The sequence below is a fragment of the Sceloporus undulatus genome, chromosome 4, assembly GCF_019175285.1.
Source record: "Sceloporus undulatus isolate JIND9_A2432 ecotype Alabama chromosome 4, SceUnd_v1.1, whole genome shotgun sequence".
NCBI lineage: Eukaryota > Metazoa > Chordata > Lepidosauria > Squamata > Phrynosomatidae > Sceloporus > Sceloporus undulatus.
Genome location: NC_056525.1, coordinates 44,725,068 through 44,751,443, shown reverse-complemented (window position 1 = coordinate 44,751,443; position 26,376 = coordinate 44,725,068). Strand labels below are relative to the sequence as shown.

The 26,376-nt window shown below is 39.7% G+C and overlaps 1 protein-coding gene across 1 annotated transcript in view; it reads right to left on the bottom strand.

The window, feature by feature from the left end:
• The window catches only part of PPFIA4 (PTPRF interacting protein alpha 4), a 188,462-nt gene that overhangs the window by 56,651 nt on the left and 105,435 nt on the right, over positions 1–26,376 (bottom strand). Inside the window, 6 exon segments of the mRNA XM_042464276.1 lie at positions 794–935; positions 13,175–13,266; positions 17,606–17,737; positions 20,061–20,144; positions 22,796–22,930; positions 25,648–25,794. Coding sequence (XP_042320210.1) covers positions 794–935; positions 13,175–13,266; positions 17,606–17,737; positions 20,061–20,144; positions 22,796–22,930; positions 25,648–25,794 — 732 coding nt within the window.

Here is a 26,376-nt window from a genome sequence, read left to right as displayed (position 1 = left end):
CAATTTGCACATACCCCATCCAGAGTACCAGTATGGTATAATGGTTATAGTGTTTGATTAAAACCCTGACAGACCAGGGTTCAATTCTCTGCTCAGCCACAGAAACTCACTGGGTGGCCTTGCACACATCTCAATCTCTCAGCCTAACAGGAGGTCAATGGCCTTTGAAGATTTAATTTTCTGAATAAACCTTGCCAAGGAAACCCTATAATAGGGTGTCAGAGTGAGCTTCAAAGCATTTAACAACAAATACCCTACTGAACACATTTTAATTCTTCCCAAAGTGTAGTTACAATTACAATACTTAAACAAGTCCTGTTTTGAGCAGCCCAGAAATGATTTAAAACTTGCATATGCCTTCAGTCCAAATCTCAACATGGTTTATAAAAATAATTAAAAACAAACACTGAAATAAGAAAATGTATCAACACCACAGCCCAACCAAGCAATAAAACATAAGGGCTACAATAGGCTTCTTTCTTGACCAGATTTCACAGTGTGGCAGTGATCCTTTGAAACTTCATCTCACTATCATCTACACAAGCCCATCACTTAAGTATTGTCCTGGCCATCGTCCAGTAGCCTTTCTACACAACAGGGAGCCTCTTTCCTTCAAGGGGGTTATGTCTGCAGCTGTTACTGCCAAGTGAAAGGCCAAAGCCCCATTTTAAAGGCCCTGGACAGCTGTTGCAGCTGTTGCCATCACAAAGATTTTGTGATATGTTCCAAGATACAGACATAACTGGAGCTACCCACAAGAGATTAGCTGGAACAAGACAAACATCAGTTTTACCTTGGAGGGTTCTTCCCTCAGAGCTGTAAATCGGCTCTTTGGTGCCCGGTGAAGGCTGGAGGGTGTTCCAAAGGGTTCAGGTGTTACATGCACCATGGTACTCAGGGGATATCTGAGATCTGGAGTACTTCCAACAAGGGACCTATAAAAATAAAGAGGAGGGATCAAGTGCCTCAAATCATTCTTATTTAGTATAATCAGGAGTTGCTTTTTAAATTGAAATCCTCAATTTAAATATATATTAATATGGTTTCTCTATTGTTCTTTTAGTCAATGTCCAAAATTAGCAACAGAACACACATGATGAAATACACAGTACAATATCATTTGTCTAAATATTGTATGGAAAAGCCCAAACGTTCAGCTAATCTTAAATTGGGAAAACAAGAACACATACTTTAACTGACAGACTATATGCAAACATACACAGTAAAAACAGATTAACAAATGTTGGATAACTGAGGGGTCAGACAGCATCATGTACTGGTAACTGGTACTAAGGAATAGTAGTCCAAAGCTGGTAGGGTGAAAGGAACGTTTCTTTTCACCATAGCTCAATCTACTCAGTACATGAAACCTTTTAAAATTAGTCCCATTTAAAAGGGGAGGGGGGGAATCAATTATCCTTTCTGTCTTCTCCAGCACAGGCAGGGAAAGACATTGGAGTATATCACACGGAGCTTTTTGGAGATTTTGCAGCTCAGATCCGACGTGAGTGCGACTCACGTCATAACGTGAATGTGTTATTAGACGAGATTCAATTCTATGGGAGCTCCTTCCGTGGCACTTTCTCAGTGATTCCAAAGTGACTCCTCATTTTGGTGAATTTGGTACAAAAGTGAATTCACAGAATTCATATTCAAGCTCACTTCGATTTCACTCTGAATTGGTCTGGTGTGGAATGCAACTTTGCTTTCCTCCCAGTACACCCCCACAAAGAGGCAAATTTCCCATGATGCTGTGCTGCAATTTTGCCCCAATTGCTTCCGTTGCTCGGAAGGGTAGATGACAGGGATGGAGGGACTGAACAGGAGGCTGGGGAAGAGATGGGAGCAATGGAGGGGGCCATCGGAGGCTGAGGGGATCAACAAACTCCAGCTCCCAAAATTCCATAGCCTCGAGCCAAGGACCCCACAACAAACTCCAACTCCCAGAATTCCATAACACTGAGCTAGGACAGTACAAGTGGAGTTAAACCAGAGGCAACTGTTACAAAGGGAAGGAGAGTGGACTGGATTCAGGGAAGTGGTCTTTTTAGGGACCATGGAGAATAATTATAATTATAATTAAAAGAAACAAAAAATGTTTTAATAATAATAATAATAAATTATTAGTTTGCTGAGGCACCAGAGCTCTCTGGCAGAGAAGGCTCAATGTCTCAGGACACTACAGTTCCCAGAATTCCATAGCACTGAGCCAGGACAGTTAAAGTGGAGTTAAACTGAATTATCTCCCCAGTGTGGATGCAACCTAAGAGTAGGCAACTGTTACAAAAGGAAGGAGAGTGGATTGGATTTAGGGATGTGGTATTTTAGGGAGCATGGAGAATAATTATAATAATTATAATTTAAAAAAACAAAAAATATTTTTAAAATAGTAATATTTATTTATTTATTTATTTAATAATAATGATGATGATAAGTTATTAGTTTGCTGAGGTACCAGAGCTCTCTGGCAGAGAAGGCTCAATATCTCACAACACTACAGTTCCCAAAATTCCATAGCACTGAGCTAGAACAGTTAAAGTGGAGTCAAACCAGATTATTTCCCAGTGCAGATGCAACCTCCTACAGATCCAAAGGATTTACTTCCAAGTAGACCTGCAGCTTTCTACACTGATTATTTTGCAGCGAAATAATTTTTTTATTAATATTATTATTACTATTAAAAATTCTTTCACTGCAAAATAATAATAATAATAATAATAATAATAATAATTTTGCCGGTGATACATTTGGATGAAGCAGAGGGCATATAGAGATAGGTGACACATTTGGATGAAGCAGAGTGCATTTAGAGATAGATTTACATCTAAATGACAGGTGTGAAGAGAATAAACAGGAGGGTGGAGGGAGAGATGGGAGCAAAGGAGGGGGCCACCGGATGCTGGGGCGGAGGCTCCAATTCCCAGAATTCCATAGCCTCGAGCCAAGGACCCCACAACAAACTCCAACTCCCATAATAATAATTTTAACAATAATTTATTATTTTTAAAATTATAACAATAATTTATTTTAATAATAATAATAATAATAATAATAATAATAATAATATTTATTTGTATACCGCCCTCTGGCAAACCAATCCGGGCGGTTAACAACAGTAAAATATAAAATATGACAATTAAAAACACTTTATCCCTCCCCCCCTTAAGACAGTATTAAATAGTATAACATATTAAAAATACAATATCAAGGATAAAAACAGCAATTAAAACTAAAAACCCTGATATCCCTCTGTTGATCCTCAACCATCTCTAAGATGGGGCCACGGGAGGAATGAGGGAATCAGGGAACCTGGGAACCTGGGCCGGGATGGTTAATCTGGAAAGGCCTGCCGGAAGAGATCCGTCTTGACCGCTTTTTTAAAGCTGTCTAATGATGTTATCTGACGGATCTCATCCGGCAGGTCGTTCCAGAGTTTGGGGGCGACAGCAGAGAACTACATTATTAGTTTGCTGATGCACCAGAGCACTCTGGCAGAGAAGGCTCAATGCCTCACAACACTACAGTTCCCAGAATTCCATAGCACTGAGCCAGGACAGTTAAAGTGGAGTTAAACTGAATTATCTCCCCAGTGCGGATGCAACCTAAGAGTAAGCAACTGTTACAAAAGGAAGGAGAGTGGGTTGGATTTAGGGAGGTGGTATTTTAGGGAGCATGGAGAGCAATTATAATAATTTTTAAAAAACCCAAAAAATGTTTTTAAAATAATAGTAATGATGATGATGATGATGATGATGATGATGATGATGTTATTAGTTTGCTGAGGCACCAGAACTCTCTGGCAGACAAGGTTCAATGTCTCACAACACTACAGTTCCCAGAATTCCATAGCACTGAGCCAGGACAGTTAAAGTGGAGTTAAACCAGATTATCTCCCCAGTGCGGATGCAACCTAAGAGAAGGAAACTATTACAAAGGGAAGGAGCGTGGATTGGATTCAGGGAGGTGGTATTTTAGGGAGCATGGAGAAAAAGGGAAACTGGACCATTTCTGCAATCCTCCAAAATGGGTCTCCTTCAGATCCAAAGGGTTTACTTCCAAGTAAACCTGCAGCTTCTACAGTGAATAATAATAATACTGCTCTGTTCTCGTTATTTTTTATTGTGTTTTTAATAGATACTTTAATTGTAACATGTTTAATGCTGTTTTAAGGGTGGGAATTTGGGCCATAATGTTGTAAATGTGGATATTTTAATATGCTGTGAGCCACTTTGATTGTCTCGCCACAGAAAAGTGGGATAAAAATAAGGTTTTTTATTATTATTAATAATAATAAATGGATGGGGGCTCTGACACGGAGGATGGATATAGATGTGGCTGAAATGGATGAGGAGAATGACAGGAAGATAGATGTAGATATAGCTGAAATAGATGCGGGCTCAGACACGGAGGACCCCTTTGAATTTGGCTGCCAGGGATGGGAAAATAGAAAGGAGGAAGAAACGTGAAGCAGACTGTCATTCACATGAAAGTGGAACCAGGCTCCCTTCTTCACCCCGGAAGTGCAAAGGTTCAGGATGCCTTCAGAGCCCCACTGAGTATGTGCAAGGTCCCAGTTCAAATCAAGTGAATCCGCATGGTATGCACCGGTGTGATAATACAATGTGCACTCACTCCACTTTGCCTGAATCCACATCACGTGACTTGCCTTGGATTCGATTCCCCCTTGATTCAGAAGGGCAATGGAAGGGCAACCAGGTGTGATAAAACACTCACGTTACAACGTGAATTCACATTGCTGAACCAGGAGTCACCCTGGATCTGAGCTGCATAAATCTCAGTGTGATAAACTCCATTGTTCAACAGCATCCAATCTAATTAGATGAAATGGGTTCTGTGTGTTTTCCAAGGCTAAAGAGAGTATGTTCTTTACCAATATTTCTTCTCTGCCTTCTGCAACAAAATGAACTCACCACAGCTCTCAAGAAATAAACAATTTTTAAAAAATCCACACCACAAGCTAATGCAACAATGAAATTTAAAGTGAAGCAGTTAAGGTGGGTCTGCAGTTCCACCAAACATTAGTTAAGGAAGGAGGAAAACACCACTTCCTTCAAAGTATATGGAGCAAGGGTGTGCTGCAGCTCACTGCTTTCAGCCCTGGGAAACAAATGCAGTTGCCATTTCCATGTTTCTTCTTGTTGAATTGAGGCCAATATCTAACTTAAAGAAGCACTTCAGAATGCAGTATATGAAAATCCAAATGTTGAAGAGCTTCACCTTGAATGTTAATTAACTGCTCCCTTGATTAGAAAGTAATAGGTAGTTCACATTTAGCTAGTTAAAGTCTAATATAGGCTCACTGGGTCAAGAGAATTGGGAATTAAGTTTCAGTTATTTAAAATCAAGCTTGAAATTTAATGTACCCTATGCATATATATTTAATCTGAATTGTAATAACAAATTCACCATCATATTCAAATAACATTTTAAATGTTTATTTAGTTAGCTAGTGACATGCCACACTTAGAATCCCATGCATGTTACCAACACATCTCTCATCACACTGGCTGAGCTTAAGAGCCCCATTTCAATCTGGAGAGAACAAGATCAAAGGCAAAGTGACAGCTGAGTGTGAGACTTTCCAGTACTACCAACTGGCCTCACAGTACTTGACAGTGGCAGGGTGGGGGTGGGAACACCATTCTCTGCTTATGCATGACAAGAAAACCTCTCATGATATGAGTTAACAAGTGCTGATATTAGTCACATTCATCTCTGACCCTTTGACTCAAATACAGCCATGTTTCATTTGTTAGCACATTCCTATATGGGAAGTTTCTAGAACTGTTTTGTACACTGTAAGTGTTGCTAGCAAAAGATGAAATCTTATCTATTACTGAAATCCTGGGTATTTATAGTCATGAACAAGTTGAAGAGCTGTGAGGAATTACCAGGGGCAGTAGGAGAAATAAATAACTGGGGAATTCCTGCTCCTTAGCTCAGTGTAAGACAGCTGAGCTTTGGGACTAAATGGATCCAAATTTAATTCTATAACAAAAGCATTGCTGCTTTTTTTAAAGGTAATTTTGGGCTGAGATGCAAGAAGGTGCATGCTGAAACAATCATTAAGCTGCTTGACCATCTGTCAAAAAACATACAAATTACATGCAGTCCAAATCATAATGTGCCTACCTGGTTATGTGATAAACAAGATCTACAGCTGCATTATTCCAGGCCATTCTAAAAGTTCATGTTACCCAGTATTGCAATGCACTGATTTTTGTAGCTCTTCAATGTCTCCCTGAGAGAAATCTTCTACTTTTGCCACCTGAATTGGATTTAAACTGAATATGCCAGCAACTCAAAGAAGTGTAGACAATCATAGGGAGACAATGGCATCATTTGCTGTATAGTACAAACAAGCAGGAGTGGAACCTCTGGCCCTTGGACTGATTCTGTCCCTTTGTGATTTCTCAGAAGGCCATGTCCCTTTCCCCACAATAATACTGATGATTTTCCCATTCTAAAAGGCTGATATGCCTCTTTAAGATCTAGTTTGTGTTAATGATGGGTGTAAACTAAAATATGCTGGATGGTTTTTTGTTCCACCACTGGAATGTATCCTCTAATAGATAAGGAAGGGTGACTTTGGAAGCCTCTGCCCGACATCCCAGCTTCTGAGGATGGTGGAAGGAGGGGTGGCTAAGAGGCCTCTGCTTGGCATCCCAGGTGTTGCTCTAGCCACACTCCTTCTCAGATTGGCAGTGAGAGGGGGTGTGGATAGAGCAACACCAGGGACGCCAAGCAGAGAGCTCTTAGCCATCCCTCTTTCCACCATCCTCAGCAGCTGGGACATCGGGCAGAGGCTTCCAAAGTCACCCATCCTTATCTATTAGATCTCTCATGTCTTGTGTTCAGGCAATGTTATCAAGCACTGTTAGCTTTTATTTTTCTGTTCTTGTCATTGTTGCATTTTCTCCTGTTGATTATTGGATACTCAAACCTTTCTTTCCCATGGCTCCAAGCATTTCTCCTAATCTGATCCTTATTCGACCCCTACCTATCACCCAGCTTCCATTCTTTTGTTCACTCTGCAACTGTCGTTCTGTTGCTCCGAAAGCGACAGTAATTCACAATCTTTTTCTTTCTGGATCATTTAATCTTCTTGCTCTTATTGAAACCTGGCTTCCGGCCCATGATACTGCTACCTTCGCTTCCCTTTCTTTTGGCGGTCTTTCTTTCACCCACACAAGCCGCCCTGAGGGCCGAGGAGGAGGGGTGGGTATCTTATGTCTAATTCCTACCAGTTTCAAGTTCTTTCTTTTCCCCCTAGCTATTGTTTCTCTTCATTTGAGTCTCACTCTGTTAGACTCTCTTTTTCTTTTACAGCTGCAGGTTGCAGTCATCTGTCGCCCTCCTGGTTCTGCTACCCAGTTCCTTTCAGACTTTGAGTCATGGCTGACATTTTTTCTATTGGATGCAGCCCCTTCTTTGATCCTAGGTAACTTTAATATCCACCTTGACGATCCCAAGAATCCTTCAACATCTCACTTTGACTCCCTTTTAGCTTCTTTCAGTCTTCAACCTCATTCCAACTTTTCAACGCATTCTTTCGGTCACTGCCTTGACCTAGTTCTTGCTGCTAAGTGTGTCATTTCTGACTACTTGGCAGCTGATTTTCCATTGTCTGATCATCATTTAATTTCATTTATTCTTACTTATATCCCACCTCCTCGTCATACTGTTCCAACACTATTTTCGTGATCTTCAGTCTGTTAATTGTGACCATCTCAGTCAGTCCGTGGATTCATCTCTCTTTTCTCTATCTCTTGGGGAGTCTGCTGACTCAGCTATGTCTTCATTTAACCCCACTCTTTCTTCAACTCTTGACAGCTTTGCCCCTGTATCTGTACACATGTCTTCCTCTATGACTAGGCCTCAGCCCTGTCTTACTCCCATTGTTAGGTTCCTCTGGTCCTGCTCTCGAGCTGCCGAACGTCTTTGGAAAAAGTCCCGGGAGTGGGCCGATTTTATTCATTATAAATTTGTCCTTTTATCCTTCTCACATGCCCTGTCTATGGCAAAACAAAATTATTATAAATCGTTGATCTGCACCAGCAAGAGGCACCTGCAGCGTTTGTTCCCCTGCTTCAACACTTTGTTTAAACTTTCCTCTCCCCCTGTCTCTTCATAATTTTCCCCTAGTGACTTCGCCAACTATTTCATCACTAAGATCACCACTATTCAATCTGAGACAGTTCTTCCTGATTTGTCTTCTACCACTAATTTTCTGGCACCTTCAACTAAAAAATTCTGTGTTTCCTCCTGTTTCTTTGGATGAACTCTCTATGCTCCTGAACTCTTCCAAACCTACAACCTGTTCTCTTGATCCAATTCCCTCTCATCTTCTCATCTCTATAGCCCCTTCTTTTCTGCCCTCACTTCTCTATATCTTTAATCTCTCTCTCTCTACGGGCTCCTTTCCTTCAGACTTTAAACATGCTCTCGTTTCCCCAATTCTGAAAATAATCTTCTCTTGACCCCTCTTCTTTGTCTAACTATCGTCTGATTTCTCTTCTTCCTTTTCTTTCTAAGGTTTTGGAACGGGTCATTTTTCGCTGTCTTGAGTTTCTTGAAGCCAACTCCATTCTCAATCCCTTTCAGTCCAGTTTCTGCCCGCGGCATTCTACAGAGACGGCCTTCACCAAGACCTCCAACCATCTTTTGCAGGCCAAGGTGAATGGCCTTTACTCTGTTCTCATACTTTTCTATTTGTCTGCAGCCTTCAACACCTTGAATCACTGCTTCCTAGTTGATACTTTCTGACCTCGGGTTCTCGGACTCGGTTCTTGATTGGTTTAAATCTTATTTGTTAGATAGATCTTTTGCAGTGGTCACGGGTGGTCAGACTTTGTCCTCTGCTCTGTTATCTGTTGGAGTTCCCCAGGGCTCTGTTTTGGGTCCCCTACTGTTCTCTCTTATCACATTGTCCCTAGGAAAACTTAACAGCTCCTTTGGTTTTTCCTATCATCTGTATGCTGATGACACTCAGTTGTATCTTTCCACCCCTGAGCTTCTCCGGGGCTTGAACCGCAAGTTTCATCTTGTCTTGCAGTGGATGCGCCATAGGCATTTGAAGCTCAACATGTCCAAGATGGAGCTTCTTGTCTTTCCACCTAAGTCCACCCTTCAATTCTCCTTTTCTGTTTCTGTTGACGACATCTCTATTCGATCAGTCCAGGAAGCCTGCAGTCTTGGCTTCATTTTTTATTCTTCTCTGTCGTATATCCCCCAGATCCAGGCCACAGCCAAGGCCTGTAGATTCTTTCTCTACAATATTGCTAAAATCCATCCATTTCTTTCGGCTTCTACTGCCAAGACTCTGGTCATCTCACAACTAGATTATTGTAACCTCCTTCTGGCAGGGCTCCCTCTCTCTCACCTCCATTCTTTAATTTCTGTCCAGCATTCAGCTGCATGCATCCGCTCGCCACTTTGACCATGTTTCTTCTCTATTATCATCCCTTCACTGGCTCCCCTTCCCCTTCCGTATTCAGTGTAAGCTTCTGCTGTTAACTTTTAAAGCCCTGCATGGGCAGACCCCTACTTATTTATCTCAACTTCTTTCTCCTCACATTCCCACCCGTACCCTCTGTTCTGGTAGTCAAGGTCTGCTATCCCAGCCTAGGATCTCCACTGCCCCATTCCGGATTTGTCCCTTCTCAATTACTGCCCCTCACTCCTGGAACCTTCTTCCCCCATGAGCACAGGTCATCACTTCTTTAACCAGTTTCAAAACTGAGTTGAAGACTATATTGTTCAGGGAAGCGTTCCCAGGCATTGTGTGATTGTTTATCCGATTGTTATCTAACATTTGATTTGATATTTCATGTTTTTTAATTTGCTGCCTGCTTATTTTTATCTAATTCTATTTTATATTATTATCTATTGTTTTATATGTATTTTGTAGAATGTATGCATGCCATTGGCAGGTTCCATTTTTATCAATTTTATTGTTTGTATATAGAGCGCTGTGTAAATCTACAGCAGTAAAGTGCTGTAGATAAAGTATAATAATAATAATCCAAGAACTTCTCTAAAATGAAATTAAGTCCTCAGGAAGAAATTGTCAGCGCAACTGCTGGGGTCCAACAACCACTGTCAGCAATGCAAACGAGTCCTGGGGTTAAATCAGACCTTTGTAGCAGAGCTAGCAATTTTAGAAACTGAAGCGTGGCTCCAAAGTCAATTGGGATAACAGCAACTGGATGTCTTCCAGGAACTGAAGCAATGTAGGAACCTCCGGGGACACTCAGCAAAGCGATGCAAGACTTCTTCTGATAAATCACCAGAGAAGCAAAGTCCCCGAAGTGCTCTTTATTCACAGTGCTATAATACAAATACAGATCTCGAAAACTCCAAACCAACTCCTACTACAAACCCACAAGCTATCACTTGCAACCCCTGGGTTTATATAGACTCCAGACCATGTGGTCTCCCAAACCCAGTGAGTTCCTGTGTGTAACCATGACAAGTGTCCCCTGTGCAATCCAGACACATGGTTTCATCATCCATGGCTACGTGCACGTAGACACTGAAGTGTCCTTGAGCCAATGAGCATCAGCTGTGCTAATCAACCTTGTCCTTCTGCTGAATGCTCATGGCCAAACACACACACATCAAGCATTTCCCTGTGTGCTGTGTTTTAACCCTTCAAATCCCTGACAGAAATGGGTTCCCCACCTATATTTACTTAACAGTGCCACCCTCCAACCCCTTCGTTACAGCCTACCAGTGCCTCTCCATAAATTAAACCTGTTGACAAACTTTGTCAACATTTGGCAAAATTTAGTTTGCCACTGAAATTCAAAATTTGCCTCAATTGAATAGCAAACTTCTAAAAATATTCAACATTATACTGTAGAGAGGGAAAATAATTAATTAAAGATAAAGGGAAGGCAATAACTGACAACCCTGAGGGCATTTTGGAAGTACCCTCCTCCTCTGAGTTTCTCTTCGTATGTATCACACATTATTATACAATTTCTTGCCAAAGTCATCCGCAGCTTTATCTAACATAGGCTCTGTATTACATACAGCCATTCAATTATTTCTGTCACCCACCTACCTATAAGAAATTCCCAAATACTGAAAATGGAAATGAGTAAGTTCATTTACAAATCCTTTAAAATTAAACACAAATTACATACAAATGAATTAGGAGAACTGATGGTGGGAAACTTGATTATCGGAATTATTCTAACTAATTAGTCTTCAATGAATTAACAACAAGTAGTTACAAGTAAGTGATCTTAGTGATTAGGGATGAGATAACAAAAGATAATAATAGGAAATAAACACTAGAGTTAAATATAAAGTAAATAAAAAATACAATTGGGTTGTGTGTGAAAGTAGTCATTTTTTGCTATAATGAATGGACATTTCTGTACATTTTCAGCTATTTTTTTCTTTATTTATATTCTAAGCATAGGCCACATAAATGTCCCCTTTCTTCATGCCCCTCATCTCCAGTCAAGTCCCATTCCTTTGGGTGATCAACCCTTGGTAAACTTGAAAAATAGCCTCCAGGGCCTCAACGCTGCACTAATGGTATAAAGGTTGAAATCAAGAGGAAAGTGTCTCTCTGTGTTGTAAAAATAAAGACATGTATAAACTCTTAAGATAACAATGTACTAACTAAATCAACATATAACAGCTTTGGACAAAACAGACAATTAGATATCAAGTCTGTACTCAAGTATGATCATAATCCGTCACAATCTAGCTGTGAATGTAACCCTCTTTTATACACTTAAGTGACAGTTATTTTACACATTTCATATGTTGCTGTTTTGAAGCTCATAAGACATCAGCCCTCCAACCTAACGGTGAGGCTTCAGCAATAACAACAAAGTTAGGAAATTAATAGTTAGACAGCAGTAGGTGTTAAGCTACCTGATCTTTTTTGCTGGCATGTAACACAGGTGTGCTCTCTGTTGGATCACAAAATGCTGGCAAGCAAACAGATTTTACTTTCACTTGAACTGCATTAGGACAGTTTAAAAATTCAAAGGAAAACATGGAAAGGCTTCCTGATATTTGTAGATGTTGCTGTCTAGATTATTCCAGTTTAGATTCTAGTCAGCTGAACAAACCTTTTTCCGGGATACCTCATCCTATTGATTGACTGGATTTTATATCCCACCTTTCTCTCAAAATGGGATTCAAGCTAGCTGTTCCACCTCACCTCCAGCCTCCACCACCCACTCAACCCCTATTAGCCAGCACTCTGTTCCCACTGAGCATGACAGTTTTTGGAGCTCCTCATTCTATCCAAAGATACATTTCTGATCACCCCCTCCCTCCCCATTTCGAAAACCTGGCACTTTCTCATGCTGGATGATACAACTCCTCACTTTTCTTAGCCAGCACAAGCAGTGGCAAACCCTCTACCACCACACCCTAGATGTTGTCCAACATGGTACTGCATACACAGCATGCCAATGTTTCTCTTTTTCTATAATTTCAGGCAGGAAACTTTCCCAGCCTCATCTAATATGTCAGGGATTGAAACAGAGATTTATTTATTTTTCAACCTGCAAAAAATACGTTCCACTACAGAACTACTCTTTTTTACCAGTTGAATATAAGAGAAAAGGGTGCTTGATCTCCCACTTATTTTTAAACAGGCTGGAACCAGGAGGCTAAGAAAAAGGAAGCAGTTTCTTTCCACACTAAAGATATCATTGAGAGAAGGAAAAACATGTACACATTTTCTTATGGGTACTTATTTAGGTGTTCCTGCCTCAGTTTTTTTAAATCTGCACAGCTAACACTTATCAACAAATCAACTGAAACAATACATCACCACAAAATAGACTGTACTGTATGATGCAACCATTCAATAAAAAGATGTGCACTTTACCTGGCATAAAATGTTTTTAATTAAAGCAATATTGTATTGGCCAAAACATTTATTTAAGTTGAATTTAACACTGGTGGGCTCCAAACACAGGTGGCTCAATGTGCAGAACTCAAAGGTGTGAGAAACACTTTATCAATAAGAAATTTACAAATATTTTAACACAATCAGAGCCAGTGTTTCAGATGCACACGTATGTACATACATACATCAGTGTAATAATTCTGACAGATAAATTATTGAATCCTTTGAACATTATACCATGCTACAAAAAAGAAACAGTGTCCTCACCTTGTATGTACACTATCAAGGAAAGATCCACTTCTGGTCTTTAACTGGCCAATTTCTAATCTCAGTTTGTCAATCTCATCTGACAGCCTCCTCTGTTTAGAACAAAACAAGAAATTGTTTCTCTACAGGTAGTTATTGCCAATTATGCTGAATTCAATTAGCACATCTGCACAACCACTTCATGCAATTTAAGGTAAAGTTAATCATGCTGGAGGCAAAGCAAGGGAAAGAAAAGGACATAAAGCAAAAAGATAGAGATAAGGTGGGAAGGTTGCCACTTTCTGATTCCAGACTGTTCGATAAACACAGTAGATGCCGCTTGGACACTAAATGTATTCCTGGTGTTATCTGGAAAATGTTTCTGATCATGCTAGCAAAGGATCACTCAGTAAGAAACTCAGAACCACAGCCAGAATTAACCACCAAGGCAGGGCTTTTCCATTTTATCACTGAACACAAACCTCCATTATAATTTTTCTTTCCAATAGTACACAGAGCAGATATTTGACTTCACATTAAAGATAAGGTGGAGTAGAAATCTTGTTTATAATGTTATACTGCAGTTTATTGCACCTCACTATGTTGTTTTACATTCTTGAGCTCAGGTTTTTTTGTTGTTGGTTTGTTTGTTTGTTTAGAGGGGGCCCTAGAGGGAAAACATGAAGAAAGTTCAGAGGAACAACCTAAATGCAGACACTTATTTTATTTTTTTTAAAAAATATTCCTGCATGAGTACTCCTCACCCAGACATTGGGGGAAATGGCTCGAGGAGGAGGAGGAGGGGGAGGGGGAGAAAAGTGAATTGTGAGAAAAAAATTCAACTGAGATAGCAGTCTTCGGGATTTAATACTGTCCATTAAAGACAAATTAGTCAGAGATCAGCTATGCAGGCAAACAGATCTCCACTGGCTTGCAATTCGGTTGGTGACTGTGACAGCCACACCACCACATGCCAGTTGCATATGAAATAGTCATGGACTAAACAGACATCTATTCTCCCAGCACCAAAACACAGTGAAGTTTGAAATCTCAGGAGACATTTCTCAAACAGAAGTGTAACCTTAAAGGGAAAATGAAAACAAGCATTTGAGGAAGTAGACTGAAGTCTATAAAAGCACATGCTACCAACTTCTTTCTTTCAGTTAGTCTCAAAGGTGCTACAAGGTCCCTTCACAGACAAGTATCCATTGTGTCAATATTATAATCTGGAAAGTGTCCTAGTTATTATTGTTTGTTTCTTTCTCTCTTTCTTTTCACTGTTAATTAACAGCTGACATTCCACACTGGAGATCCATGATTACATGGAGGGTTGATAATGCAATCTGATATACTGTATTGAATTCTCCAGTTGAGAAGTCAGTCAGCAGAAACATGGAGAAAGTTAAATCACTACTACCACCACTTGGCAAATATTGGTCATTACACAGACATAAACATATCAATGTGTCTCAGTGACTTGAGATATGTCATTCACAGTTTAACTTTCTCTTTTCTACTGTTTATGTAATGTTCTTTCAACTAGACAAAACAGAGCTACTGTAGTCTTCTGTGAGGACATCCTGCTCACAAAAAAAGAGTGGAATTTGGAATTAGTTCTCTGTCAATAGAGGCGCCAACAGGGAAGCATAAAGTTCTGGTAGTAAATTGTGTAATAATGAATATATATGATAAAGCCCTTAAACAGTCACTGCTGTACCTATTAACCATCACAACACAATCACTTGACACCTTTCAAACATGCTATTTCAAGCAGTAAAAATGGACTTAAGCAACATGCCTGCCACTCCTTGCACAATGCCCCAAAGTGGCATTTACCTTGTCATGCTGGTGCTCCTCAATTTGCTTTTGAGTATTTTCCAGTTCTTGCAACAATGTGTTCTTAAAAAGCAAAGGTAAGTAATTATGGAAAGAACCTGATAAAAGTGCTCAAGTGGCCTTATGGAAAAACTTGACAGGGTTTTCAAGATTCAAAGCTCTCTACATACAATATCCAACCTATTATGCAAGGACTCTTTGAACAATAGTTCACAGGAGCCTGTGATGAAGATACCAGAGTAAATAACCACTGAACACCAAGTGAAAGATGAATACAGTGGACCCCCTGCTCCACCGTGTAAGAGAAATGCTGTGGGAACTCAAGTACCATTGTATTGAATGGTGGCGTGCTCCTGTGCGTTGTGCTGTGCGTGCACCATTGATCAAAACTGGGCTCACTGTCTGCATGACCTTTAGTCTGAGTATGGTGAGCTCACATATGGTGCAGTGACACTATATTTAAAAAGTCTGTCTTGCAGGAAACATCTTCTGAGGGCCAAGCTAGAAATGTTGTAAAATATGGCTGTATGCAGTACTTTGAGCAATCTCAAAGAAAGCTGTGTACAGGTTTAAAAGTAAATTACTTACACAGTGTAAGTGAAATACTTTCATCTTTATAATATTTTAAATTAGTATTATCAAATGAAAATAGTTTGAAGTGGCCACAAAGGTCACATACTTATCAGTGCCAAAACTCATCCAGAAAGCACTCTTTCTGAAGAAGAGTGGGAAACAATTAGGCTTTCAGTCCAGAATATTACTCCCCCATATTGCACTGAATCCTGTCCTGGATATAATACATGTAATACCTGGATCCATTTCCTGGACATAATGCATGTGAAAAGCTCTTATTCAGTGTCAGTATAAAGCAGGGATAGGCAATCTTTTTGAGCCTGGGGCCAGGTTGCTGTCCCTCAGACAACTGGGGGGCCGAAGCCAACAAATAAATAAATAAATAAATTTTTTAAAAATTAAATACATAAATAAACCGGGACAAATGTAGGACAACATTTTCAAATGGTGGACACTTTTTTTAAACAAGTGGAGGACATGCAAAAAAATTTGCTGATTTTTTAAAAAATGTTAATATAAATGCATGTTTCTGAGGCATCTATAGACAATTGCCCCCCTTGCCCCTGCGCGTGAGAGGCCAAAGACCCCGGTGGCAATCGGCGGCAGGACCGGGCTGGGGCCGGTCCCAAGGCCTTGCCGGGCCGCAGGTTGCCTACCCCTGGTATAAAGGAAGCAATGCAAAAGCTAGTGGCCCACTGACACTCTAAATTCTAGTTTCATTAGCTAGAAAAGATTTTGCATACATGACTGTGAGCCAAGCCTGATTATCACGATGTGCACTACTTGATGCCTGCATAGGAGTTTCCTGAAGATGCACTTCCTGAAAATGGTAGGTAGAAAGCAGTATGAATAAAGCCTTCCTGTGAGTACATCCACAGGCATACTGTTAACATAGCAGGGCTGGCAATTTACAATGAGTTGAACATAGGCAAGACAGGGCATGAGATATGCTTTGGATGCTCTGATCAGCAGATTTTAATCAAGTAGTCCTCACTATCATCCTAGCTCCCACTTATTTCATAATCAAGTAAAACTTTAGCTATTCATGTGGGAAGGCTTCTAAACAACTCAGGTAACAAGAAAATTAGAAGTTAATAAAGATGCATAAAAAAACAGGTGTTTTCATTCAAGAGCATTAACTGTCTATGATGGAAAGAAAAAGCTTGGACTGCTGGACATGTCCAGCAGCCCTCAAAGCTACTTTTAGATGCCAAGGCCCCTCAGAATCATGTCTCAATATGAGAATTAAAACATATATATTTTGGGGTCAAAAATGGTCACCTACCCATCACTTAGAGAGCATGGTGGCTAATTCTGCCATGTTTTTAAACCTCTGGAAAAATTTAGGCCCAGAAGAGGCCTTTTAAAAAAAAACAGGAAGTAAAATGGAAATCAACTAGAGGATGTCAACCATAGTGCCTGTAGGTGGACATACATCCCTCCAAGATCCCACTGACGGCCATTGTGGTGCTTCAGCCCCTAAGAGTTGCCCACCTAGATGTTCTACATGTAAACTAGATCTCTTATCATATACTGGCAGCCCTAATTTCTTAGATTACAGCATCCCAACTACTGGAAAAATCCTGAAGTGAGGAAGGGCTGCTTTAATACAATCAAAAGTCCTACAGCTATGATCCAATTAGACTTTCCGCTCCTCTATTTGAAAACAGTTATTATTTTTCAAGATGTGCAAGCTAGCTGACAGGTCACTGCACTCTGATTGTGTGAAAAGATTTAGAATAAAAGGGAACTGAACTGGCTAGTGAAAATTCAAAGCAACAAATCTGAGACCCTTTTCTACATAACCGGTCTCCATGATACTCTACCAACAACAATTTCCTGATATTACTTTTAGAAGAATCCTAGGTTTGTATATTAGAACTGAGAGTTAATTGATCAAGAATAGGAATTATCTGATAAATCAGAAACCTCAACTGTTTTAGGGTGAATTTTTTTAGACCCCCTCCCCCAATAATTCCAATTTTCAAAAACATTATCTTTTCCCTCTTGAATACAACATAGTGAAAGGATCAGTTCTAATACCTTCTCTTCAAGGGCTGCCATCCGTTCTTTCAGATGAAGCTGAAGCCGTTCATTGGATTCACTCAGAAGTCTATCTACAGTATCAGACAGCCGCTTGTTATGTTCCTCATTCATTTTCTCCCGCTGACGAGCCTGTAGGACAAGATGAGCCAAGTAATTCCAACCAAGCTGCTTTTCCCAAAGACTGCAGAAAATAACACTAAATATTAATGAATCCCAGAAATCACACTCCATTTTATATAACCCATATATAACCCACCCTCCATTTTACAAAATCTCCTCTGAACAAATCTGACCAGGAAAACCCTATGAGAGGTTCACCATAAGTCAAAAACCACCTGAAGGCACACAACAACAACAATTTTCATGTATAGAAGTCTTTAAAACCATTCCAAGAGCACAGCTCTGATTGAATGATTTAAGAGAGAACCCACTTTCTGTAATTTGTTCTGCTTCTTCAATTTATACCACTTGAGAGAATCCAATCTGTATGAATATTAATCACATAAAAAATTAGAAATGATCTATACAATCAATTTGACTTTATATTTTATTCCAGAATATAAGAATAACAAAATCTTTCACTGTCAACTATTGTACTATTGCCAGTATTTTTATCTGAATAAGTATTAGGAGCACCTAAAATGGTTTCTCAGAAAACTATCTGATTAGTAAACAAAGCCAGAGTTGGCTACAGGGTAAGAGTGGAGTCATAGGTTATTTTCATGCAAGGCTTTTTATAACAGAATGGTATGTTAGCATCAGCAAGAAGGGAGCCTTTTTGCATGAGCTTCCTGCTATTTAATTTTCCTCCTGCAGCAATCATAGTCTTTTTACCATCAAAAATAATCCATTTGTTTGCCCAGTTCACAGTATTGTTCTGGGTTTTCTTACTTTCCCTTTCATAAGTATCTCAATGCAGGGATCAAGTGTGTGTATTTGGAGTGTGTAGGAGATGTGATTACCCCATTTTTACTTTATTTCCATCAAGGGAGGTAGAAAGAAGGTCAGAGTACACCACAGATGACATTTTCCCTGGGGAATGTCATGATCTCCCTGAATCTTTCTTTTTGTTTTTTTTTTAAATGCATTGTGTATTATCTTTATAGAAGTACAGCAGCAAGAAAGACCACGGGACTATCTGAAGTAATGTTGCAAAAACCTGTACTAAAAGTGGGACTTGCAGAATGGGGAAAAGTGGCAACAGCCTCCTGAGAAACAGCCAAATGAGCATGAGTGTAGGGAACTGTTTGATGTAGTTACTGGGTGGCCTTCTAAAACTGAAAGCTATAGTGTGGGTGTCTGCTACAATCACGGGACCCAAACTGAAGCACTAAACATAGTGTTACAATCCCAGTAGCATACTGATGGTACAAATCCAGCTTCTGTAGTGAAACATGTTGCTAGTATGAAAAGGACTACAGAGTGTTCCTTTTTACCTTATTAGTTCAATTCACTTCACAAATGCAGCAACCATTTGAATGGCTCCATGTAACTATACCATATACAGAGTTGAACTATGAAAAGCTTTCCTGTGTAACTAGATAGTACAGTTTTAAACATGACATTACAATCCATCCCTTAAAAAATAAGCTGCAATAATGTGGTTGAAAATTTGCCAAGATCAATTGAGAAGCTGCTCTTCACAGTACAGTTATTACTGTATTTTCTGGCATATAAGACTACTTTTAACAAAGGAAAATCTTCTCAAAAGGTAGGGGTCGTCTTATACGTTGGGTGTTGTCTTATAGGGCAGGTGCTGAAACCTCCAAGCTGGACTGGAGAATCTGCAGTCGCCGCATATGGTGGGGGAGCTCACAAACGACTGCGGCTGCATCCCCACCATATGCGGCAACCACTGTACAAGTACGATAGAAGAAAATCCACTCACTAGGATTCATGGAAAGAAGTGACTTAACACAGTCCTGATGACAAGGTGAGGGGGCACCTCACTGGGAAGGTGTAAGTGAAGAGCAGAGCAAGCTGCAGGTGTCTGGGACACCTGGGGTATGGAAAAAAGAGCTGTGTTTGCGCTACCGCTCTGATAGTCTTGGAGACAGACAGGGCTGGGCAGGCAAGGAGAGCTGACCAATCTAAGCAGGCTTTGTATACAACATGTTTTCCTGCTACGTACCTGCATGTCATAAGCATTTGAAGTAAAATTACCATATTGAAATCAAATCTAATGTTTTTTTAATTTTTATTTGGTGTGCATTGGAAGAGGGGTAGTCTTATACGGTGTGTATATACCAAACTCTATATTTTAACTGGAAAAGTTGGGAGTCGTTTTATACGCCCAGTCATCTTATACGCTGGAAAATATGGTATCTGATACCACTTCAAAACGAGACATAGGTATACTTTTGGCAACAATATCCTGACCTGGTTTGCTGTAAGGGAAGTCTTAGACATTACAAGAAGTCCAGTATTGTGTACCATAAGGAAACCAACCTACCCGTGACAATTCTTGGTTCTTTTCCTCCAATTGAGTCTCCAGCTGCCGAAGTCGTTCTTCAATACTGCCGTGCCTTTCCTCTGCCTACAGAGAAGACATTCTCCAAGTAGTGAGCAATATTTACAAGTGTTGGGAATTTGGGATGGAGAAAGATGTGTTTTTGTACAAAATCTTATGTATACAGTAGTCAGACATAAGTCCCTAAAATACAGGGATGTAAGAAGTCACTGTGATGGATTTGTTTTCATTAAAGATTGGGTGGCATACCTATTTAGATGACAAACTGATAACCTGTGAGATGCTGGAAACAGGCTCTCAGACCTGTTGCTGGAGTAATGATAAATGAATACACAAGAGGATGTTTGAATTTAAATCTAAAATAACTTTGCACCAAACTAGAGGCTGGTAAGAGTGCAGGATGGGACATTTGAATCTTGCTATACAGCAGAGGTAAGCATCAGGCAGCCCACAGTAATAGAATCAGAGTTGGAAGAGACCACAAGGGCCATCCAGTCCAAACCGCTGCCATGCAGGAAATCTCAATCAAAGCATCCCCGACAGATGGCCATCCAGCCTCTGTTTAAAGACCTCCAAGGAAGGAGACTCCACCACACTCTGAGGGTGTGTGTTCCACTGTCAAACAGCCCTTACTGTCAGGAAGTTCCTCCTAATGTTGAGGTGGAATCTCTTTTCCTGTAGCTTGCATCCATTGGTTCAGGTCCTAGTCTCTGGAGCAGCAGATCCAATCCCCCCTCCTATGGCCCCATGGTGTCATCCCATTAATGTAAAACTATCTGCTGATGAAATACAGTGGCACAGTTTTGCAAAAATTTGTTAGTACCCCCAAGCAAAAACAGTGTTGTGGAGAGAGAAAGGATCCTAAAACTTAAAATAAGTTTAATATAAATATAAAGCAATAACCTACAACTCAGAGTAGGGGGACAGTTGGGAAGCATTATATACATCTTTGCCTTCATGTCCTGAACTTCTCTTCTTGCATTTTCCAGGTGGGTGCTACTGCCAAATCCTCTAGAGCTTAAACCCAGCGTTACATACATCTATTCAGCTATTATCATTATTATTGCAGCTGTTGGTTTAACTGGCCATTAGAGATTTCCACACAATTAAAGTACAAATGAAAAAAAATCATTTGAAAATTCTTTAAAATTAAATGTAAAAAAAAAGAGTTTGATGAGGAAGTTGATGATGGACATTGTCCTGACCTAATAACCTTAAATGGATTAAAAACAAGCAATTACAACAAATTGGTTCTTAACGGTTGATTGTAAATAATGAAATAATAAAGCTAATTGTCATGCCTCCAGAGCATCTTTGATGCTCTTGAGACATATATTTAGTTGAGATTATATTAGACTTTCTATGTATCAGTTAGGAGGGGAAATAGAGATCTACAGCTTTAAGAAAGACAAGGATTGTGGTAAATCCCAGGGTCTTATACTGTCTCCCTCTAGCTAGTTTCAGTTGTGTAGTAAGATTTCAGCCAAGTCAGACCTGGAGAGAGTATTTTCCTTTGACAAAGATAAGTCCACAGAAGAAGAAAGATAAAACCCACCAAGAAGAAAGAGCAAGGTATTTAAGAAGGATTATTGAGAAAAAGGAGATCATTTCATGTTTTTGTGTTTAGTCTTTTGTTCAGGCTGTGTTCCTAAGAGCCAGAAGTCTTGCTACACCCAAAGTCCATAGTATCGCTCTTGGGACAAAACACTAATTATATACAGAAATTATAAATTTTGAAGTACAGTACACAAATTATAAAGTAAATAAATAACTAAAGTGGGTTAGAGAAATAGTAATTTTTAGTTATTTAAAACATGTTAAATATACATAGCAATATTTCTGGTATTTTACTCTGAGCCCTACTCACTTAGGCACCACCCCTTTTATTCAAGTTCCTCTTTTATCTCATGGTCCAAACTTTGGATATGTGGCCACAACCCTTCTGGGCATGCAGCTCAGTTTGTCAGTGTCCCTGCTGCTTCAGAACAAGCCTACATTTTGCTATACACTGTTTTAGCATCTTCCTTACTCATATCAGTTCTGTTTGTATTTATCAAATTAACAAGGTTTGCATAAATCTCACAAGATTGTACAGTGGACCCTTGTTATAAGCTGGGGTTTGGTTCTAAGATCCCCCATATATAACGAAATCTGTGCATGCTCAAGTCCCATTAAATATAATGACACAGCAAAATGGTGTCCCCTATTTAAAAAATGGAAAATCAAGGTTTGATATTTGAAATTTATACTTTTTTTTGAACATTTTCAAACTGTGCATGTTTGAATCCATGCCACAATTCTTATCTTAAGACATGTCCTCATGAAAATAGCTGACTATGATGGCACAGCCACAATAAATGGTTCTCAATCTCAAACTCACCTAACCTCAAGCAATTCTCTGCATTTTGACAGCAGTTTGTTTTATTTTATCCTTGAGGAATAAATTTTAACCTCATAATCTGTGGTCACAAAACAGAAAACCCAGCATGATCAGCTATTACAATATTAAAAATCTTATCAGAAGCCATCATCCAAAAAGATAACTCATGTCAATCACCCAATGGATGCAACAGAGAGAGGTAAAAGTCATATCAAACATAACTAACAGCTCTATGTCTTCTAACACTCTCTCCAATCCCAAGAAAGTTGTAAAACCTGGACAGAAGCTAAACTCTAAAAGCATTCTGGACTTGGGTACCAGTTCCTGCTGTACTTGCCTTGGTGAGTGCAGCTATCCTTTGGGCCAGTTCAGCCTCCACCTCAGGCAAAGTCTCAGCTTTCCTCATTGTCTGTTGCAATTTCTGTTCAGCCAGTTCTAGAAGCTCCTGGAGGTGGCGTGCCTTTTCCTCACACTGAAGAACAAATGCAGAAAGTTGGTAATTAATATATGGAGATGGGACTGTTAAACACAGCTCCAACATGTACCACAGCCATGTTGTCTAATGCACATATTCAAGTGTGAGTCAAAGAGGAGACTCATTTCTGTGGTGGCACATATATTTAACAGTATGGAAACTACATGTCAATTTCAACTGTTTATAAATTGTTTTCAACTATTTAAACTGTTTTAAATTGTTAAATTATTTAAACTGTTTCATTATATAAACTGCAGTGCAACTTTGTGATTATTTTTCATTTGTTAAAGGTTTTACAAACTGAACATTGGCATATTATGTTCTTTAAAGAAATAAAAAAGTATAGCCTATGAAAAGTAAGTTCTCACAAATGCTTCATAGAACTGTAATCCTGTCCAGCTTAGGTATTTATTTATTTGAAATATTTATGTATCACCTCCCAGCCCACAAGAGCCCCTGAAGCCCCCAAGATGATGAACAAATAAAAAATAATAAAAACAATATAATGATAAAAATATTTTTAAACAATTAAAACACTATTTAAAAACTCCTAAATCAGTCTAAAAACAATCACAGAATCCAGTTTTAAAACAGTTAAAACAGTAATTTAAAATATTAAATTCCTTGAGGAACAGCATTGTTTTGGCTGCCTGCCAGAAGCTTAAAAGAAATGGGGCCAGCATAACCTCCTTGGGTAGGGAGTTCCACAGTCAAAGAGTTGCTTCAGAAAAAGCCCTGTTACATGTGCCCATCAACCTAACTTCATAACATGTTGAGACATGTAACATGGCCTCCTTTGAAGTTCTCAAATTTCTGGCCGATTCATATGGCAGGAGGTGGTTTTTCATATATTTTGGGCCCAAGTCATTTAGGGCTTTGTAGCTCCTTGAATTTTGCTCAGGAGTAAATTGGAAGCCAGTGCAGTTCTTGCAGGAACAGAGTTATAGGGTCTCTAAAATGCATACCTGACACCAATCTGGCTGCTGCACTTTGCATTAATTGCAGCTCCCAAACACTTGTGAAGGGCAAACCCACATAGACTACATTACAACAGTCTAAGACATGAACCACTATGGCCACATCTGCTTTCCCAAAGAAAGACACAGTTGGCACACCACCCAAAACAGAGAAAAGGCACCCATTTCCACTGCAGCAACCTGGCTTTCCAGGAGCAGCACTGGGTTCAAGAGCATCCTGCAAGCTATAAATTCTGATCTTTTGGAGGGAGTGCAACTCCATCCAGAACAGGCTGTGATCCCAATCATACTAATCTATGTTTGGGATCACAGCTTGTTCTGGATGGAGTTGCACTCCCTCCAAAAGATCAGAAGCACCTCCATCTTGTCTAGAATAATCCTCACACTATTCACTGATATCCAGACCTTTTACTGCACCCAGGCTATGATTCATTACTACCACAGCCTCATTGCCACTAGTTATAAAGGAGAGCTACAGCTGGATAGCATCAGCATACTGATGATACTCAACCACAAAGCTGTGGATGACCTCTCCTAGTGGTTTCATGTAGATGTTAAAAAACACAAGGGACAGTATGGGACCCCACATGCTAATGACCAAAATGCTGAACAACAGAGCCCTAACATCACTCTCTGGGAGCGTTCAGCCAAGAATAAATGGAAACACTGCAAAACAATGCTCCCAAGTCATATATCAACCAAACAATCCATGGTCAGTGGAACCAAGTGCTACTGAAAGATCCAGGAGGAGCAACAAGGACACACTCCCCCAACCCAACTCGTGGTGTAGGTCCACCAAGGTGACCAAGGCTGTTTCTATCACATAACCAGATTGGAATGGATCCAGGTAATCTTTTCCATGCAAGAAAGCTTGTACTTGTGCTGTGCTGCCCTTGAACCTTACTTGCTCTTGAACCTTACTTAGAAAGAGGAGATTAGACAATGGCCATTAGTTACCTAGGTGGGGTCCAGTGATGTTGTTTTTCAACAAAAGTCTTACAATTGCTTCTTTTAGAGAGGTTGGACCACCTCCAATGGTTCAGGCAGGGGGACAGTTGGGCAGCAGGGTGGATGGCACACCAACAGAACCCCCAGAGGTGATGATGCTGGTCAAGTCTCCGTGACAAGAAGACCTACACAATGAATGGCTTGGGACCTGGGCTTTTTAATGGCAACCTGCTCCCATGTGAATTTCATTGATCAGATAAGCATCTGAAGTGCCTTCTTTGGGTACTTCCAAGGTAGGCCTTTTCAGATGTAGTATCCTATTTGTCGAACATTCTCCACAAAGAAGAGAGTACAACAGGCAAAGAGATTTTTATTTATTTCACTAGGCTTTTTCACTTTCTTAATTCTATTCATTAAAATAATTAATAAACTCATTCTTTTAACAACTTTGCTATTTTAAACATTGCTTTATTTTTTCATTTTTTTATGTTATGCTATTTTTGTGGTATTGTAAAGTGCCATGGAAATTTATTTCATTCAGTGAGACATACAGTATATTTAAAAATACTTAAGGATAGCCAAACTCAACTGGCCAGCTGAACAGTGGGTACCAGGAGTGAAGGAAGAGGTAGTACTTCTGAAACAAAATTCCATAGGTTAAAAAGAAGATGCGTTTAGGCAAAACGTCCAGCTGAGGAAACAAAAGGAGTATTCAAACAGAAATCCTGTATACCTTTTAGCCAGATTGCCCCTAGTATTCTAGGTGGCATGGGAGCAAAGGCCCATTACCTGGCGATGGAGAGACTCTTTATTGGCCAGTTCATTTTCCAGTTTGTCATTGAGGTCATGAATGGAAGTGGCTTCTCTCTGGGCTGCCAGATAGCGCTTCTCCAGAGTAGTGATCCTCTCCTCCATATCTTCTTTTTGTGCTAAAGCCTGGAAGGATAAGGCATGAAAGAAATCACTTACTTTGCAACTGTATGCCCCTGAAGCTGTCACAACTCTCTATATGAACAAGGTAACTAGAAGTAATACCACAGACTGATAAAAGTCAGCTCCTGCATTCAGTGCTTCATAGCAAAATGAGGACCCCATTATAACTAGAGTACAGCACAGATGAACAAGAGGAAATCTTAAAATGTAAACTCCCCTGCATAAATAGGCTGATTCCATAACAAATCAAACTACTTTTCAAGCTGGGCCTAACTCAAAGAGTCCTAGGTCTGAAGCTTTGAAAAAAATACATTAATTAAATTGTAAAATTGTTATTTCATTAGATTTTTCCCCTAACTCTGTTGAACTCTAAAGATTTCCTGATTAACACTGATGTTAATTCTACACTTTAATGAGTTAATTATTTAGGTTACTGGAATTTGTTAGGCAGTGGACTGGTATTCTCTTTGGCCTGTTACAGACAGCCAAAATAAAGCTGCTTCGAGTCACAGTGGAAGTATGGTGTTTCAATGATGCATGCGTCCTAAGAGTCCAGAAGCCACACCAAAGCCACGTTCCAGTCCT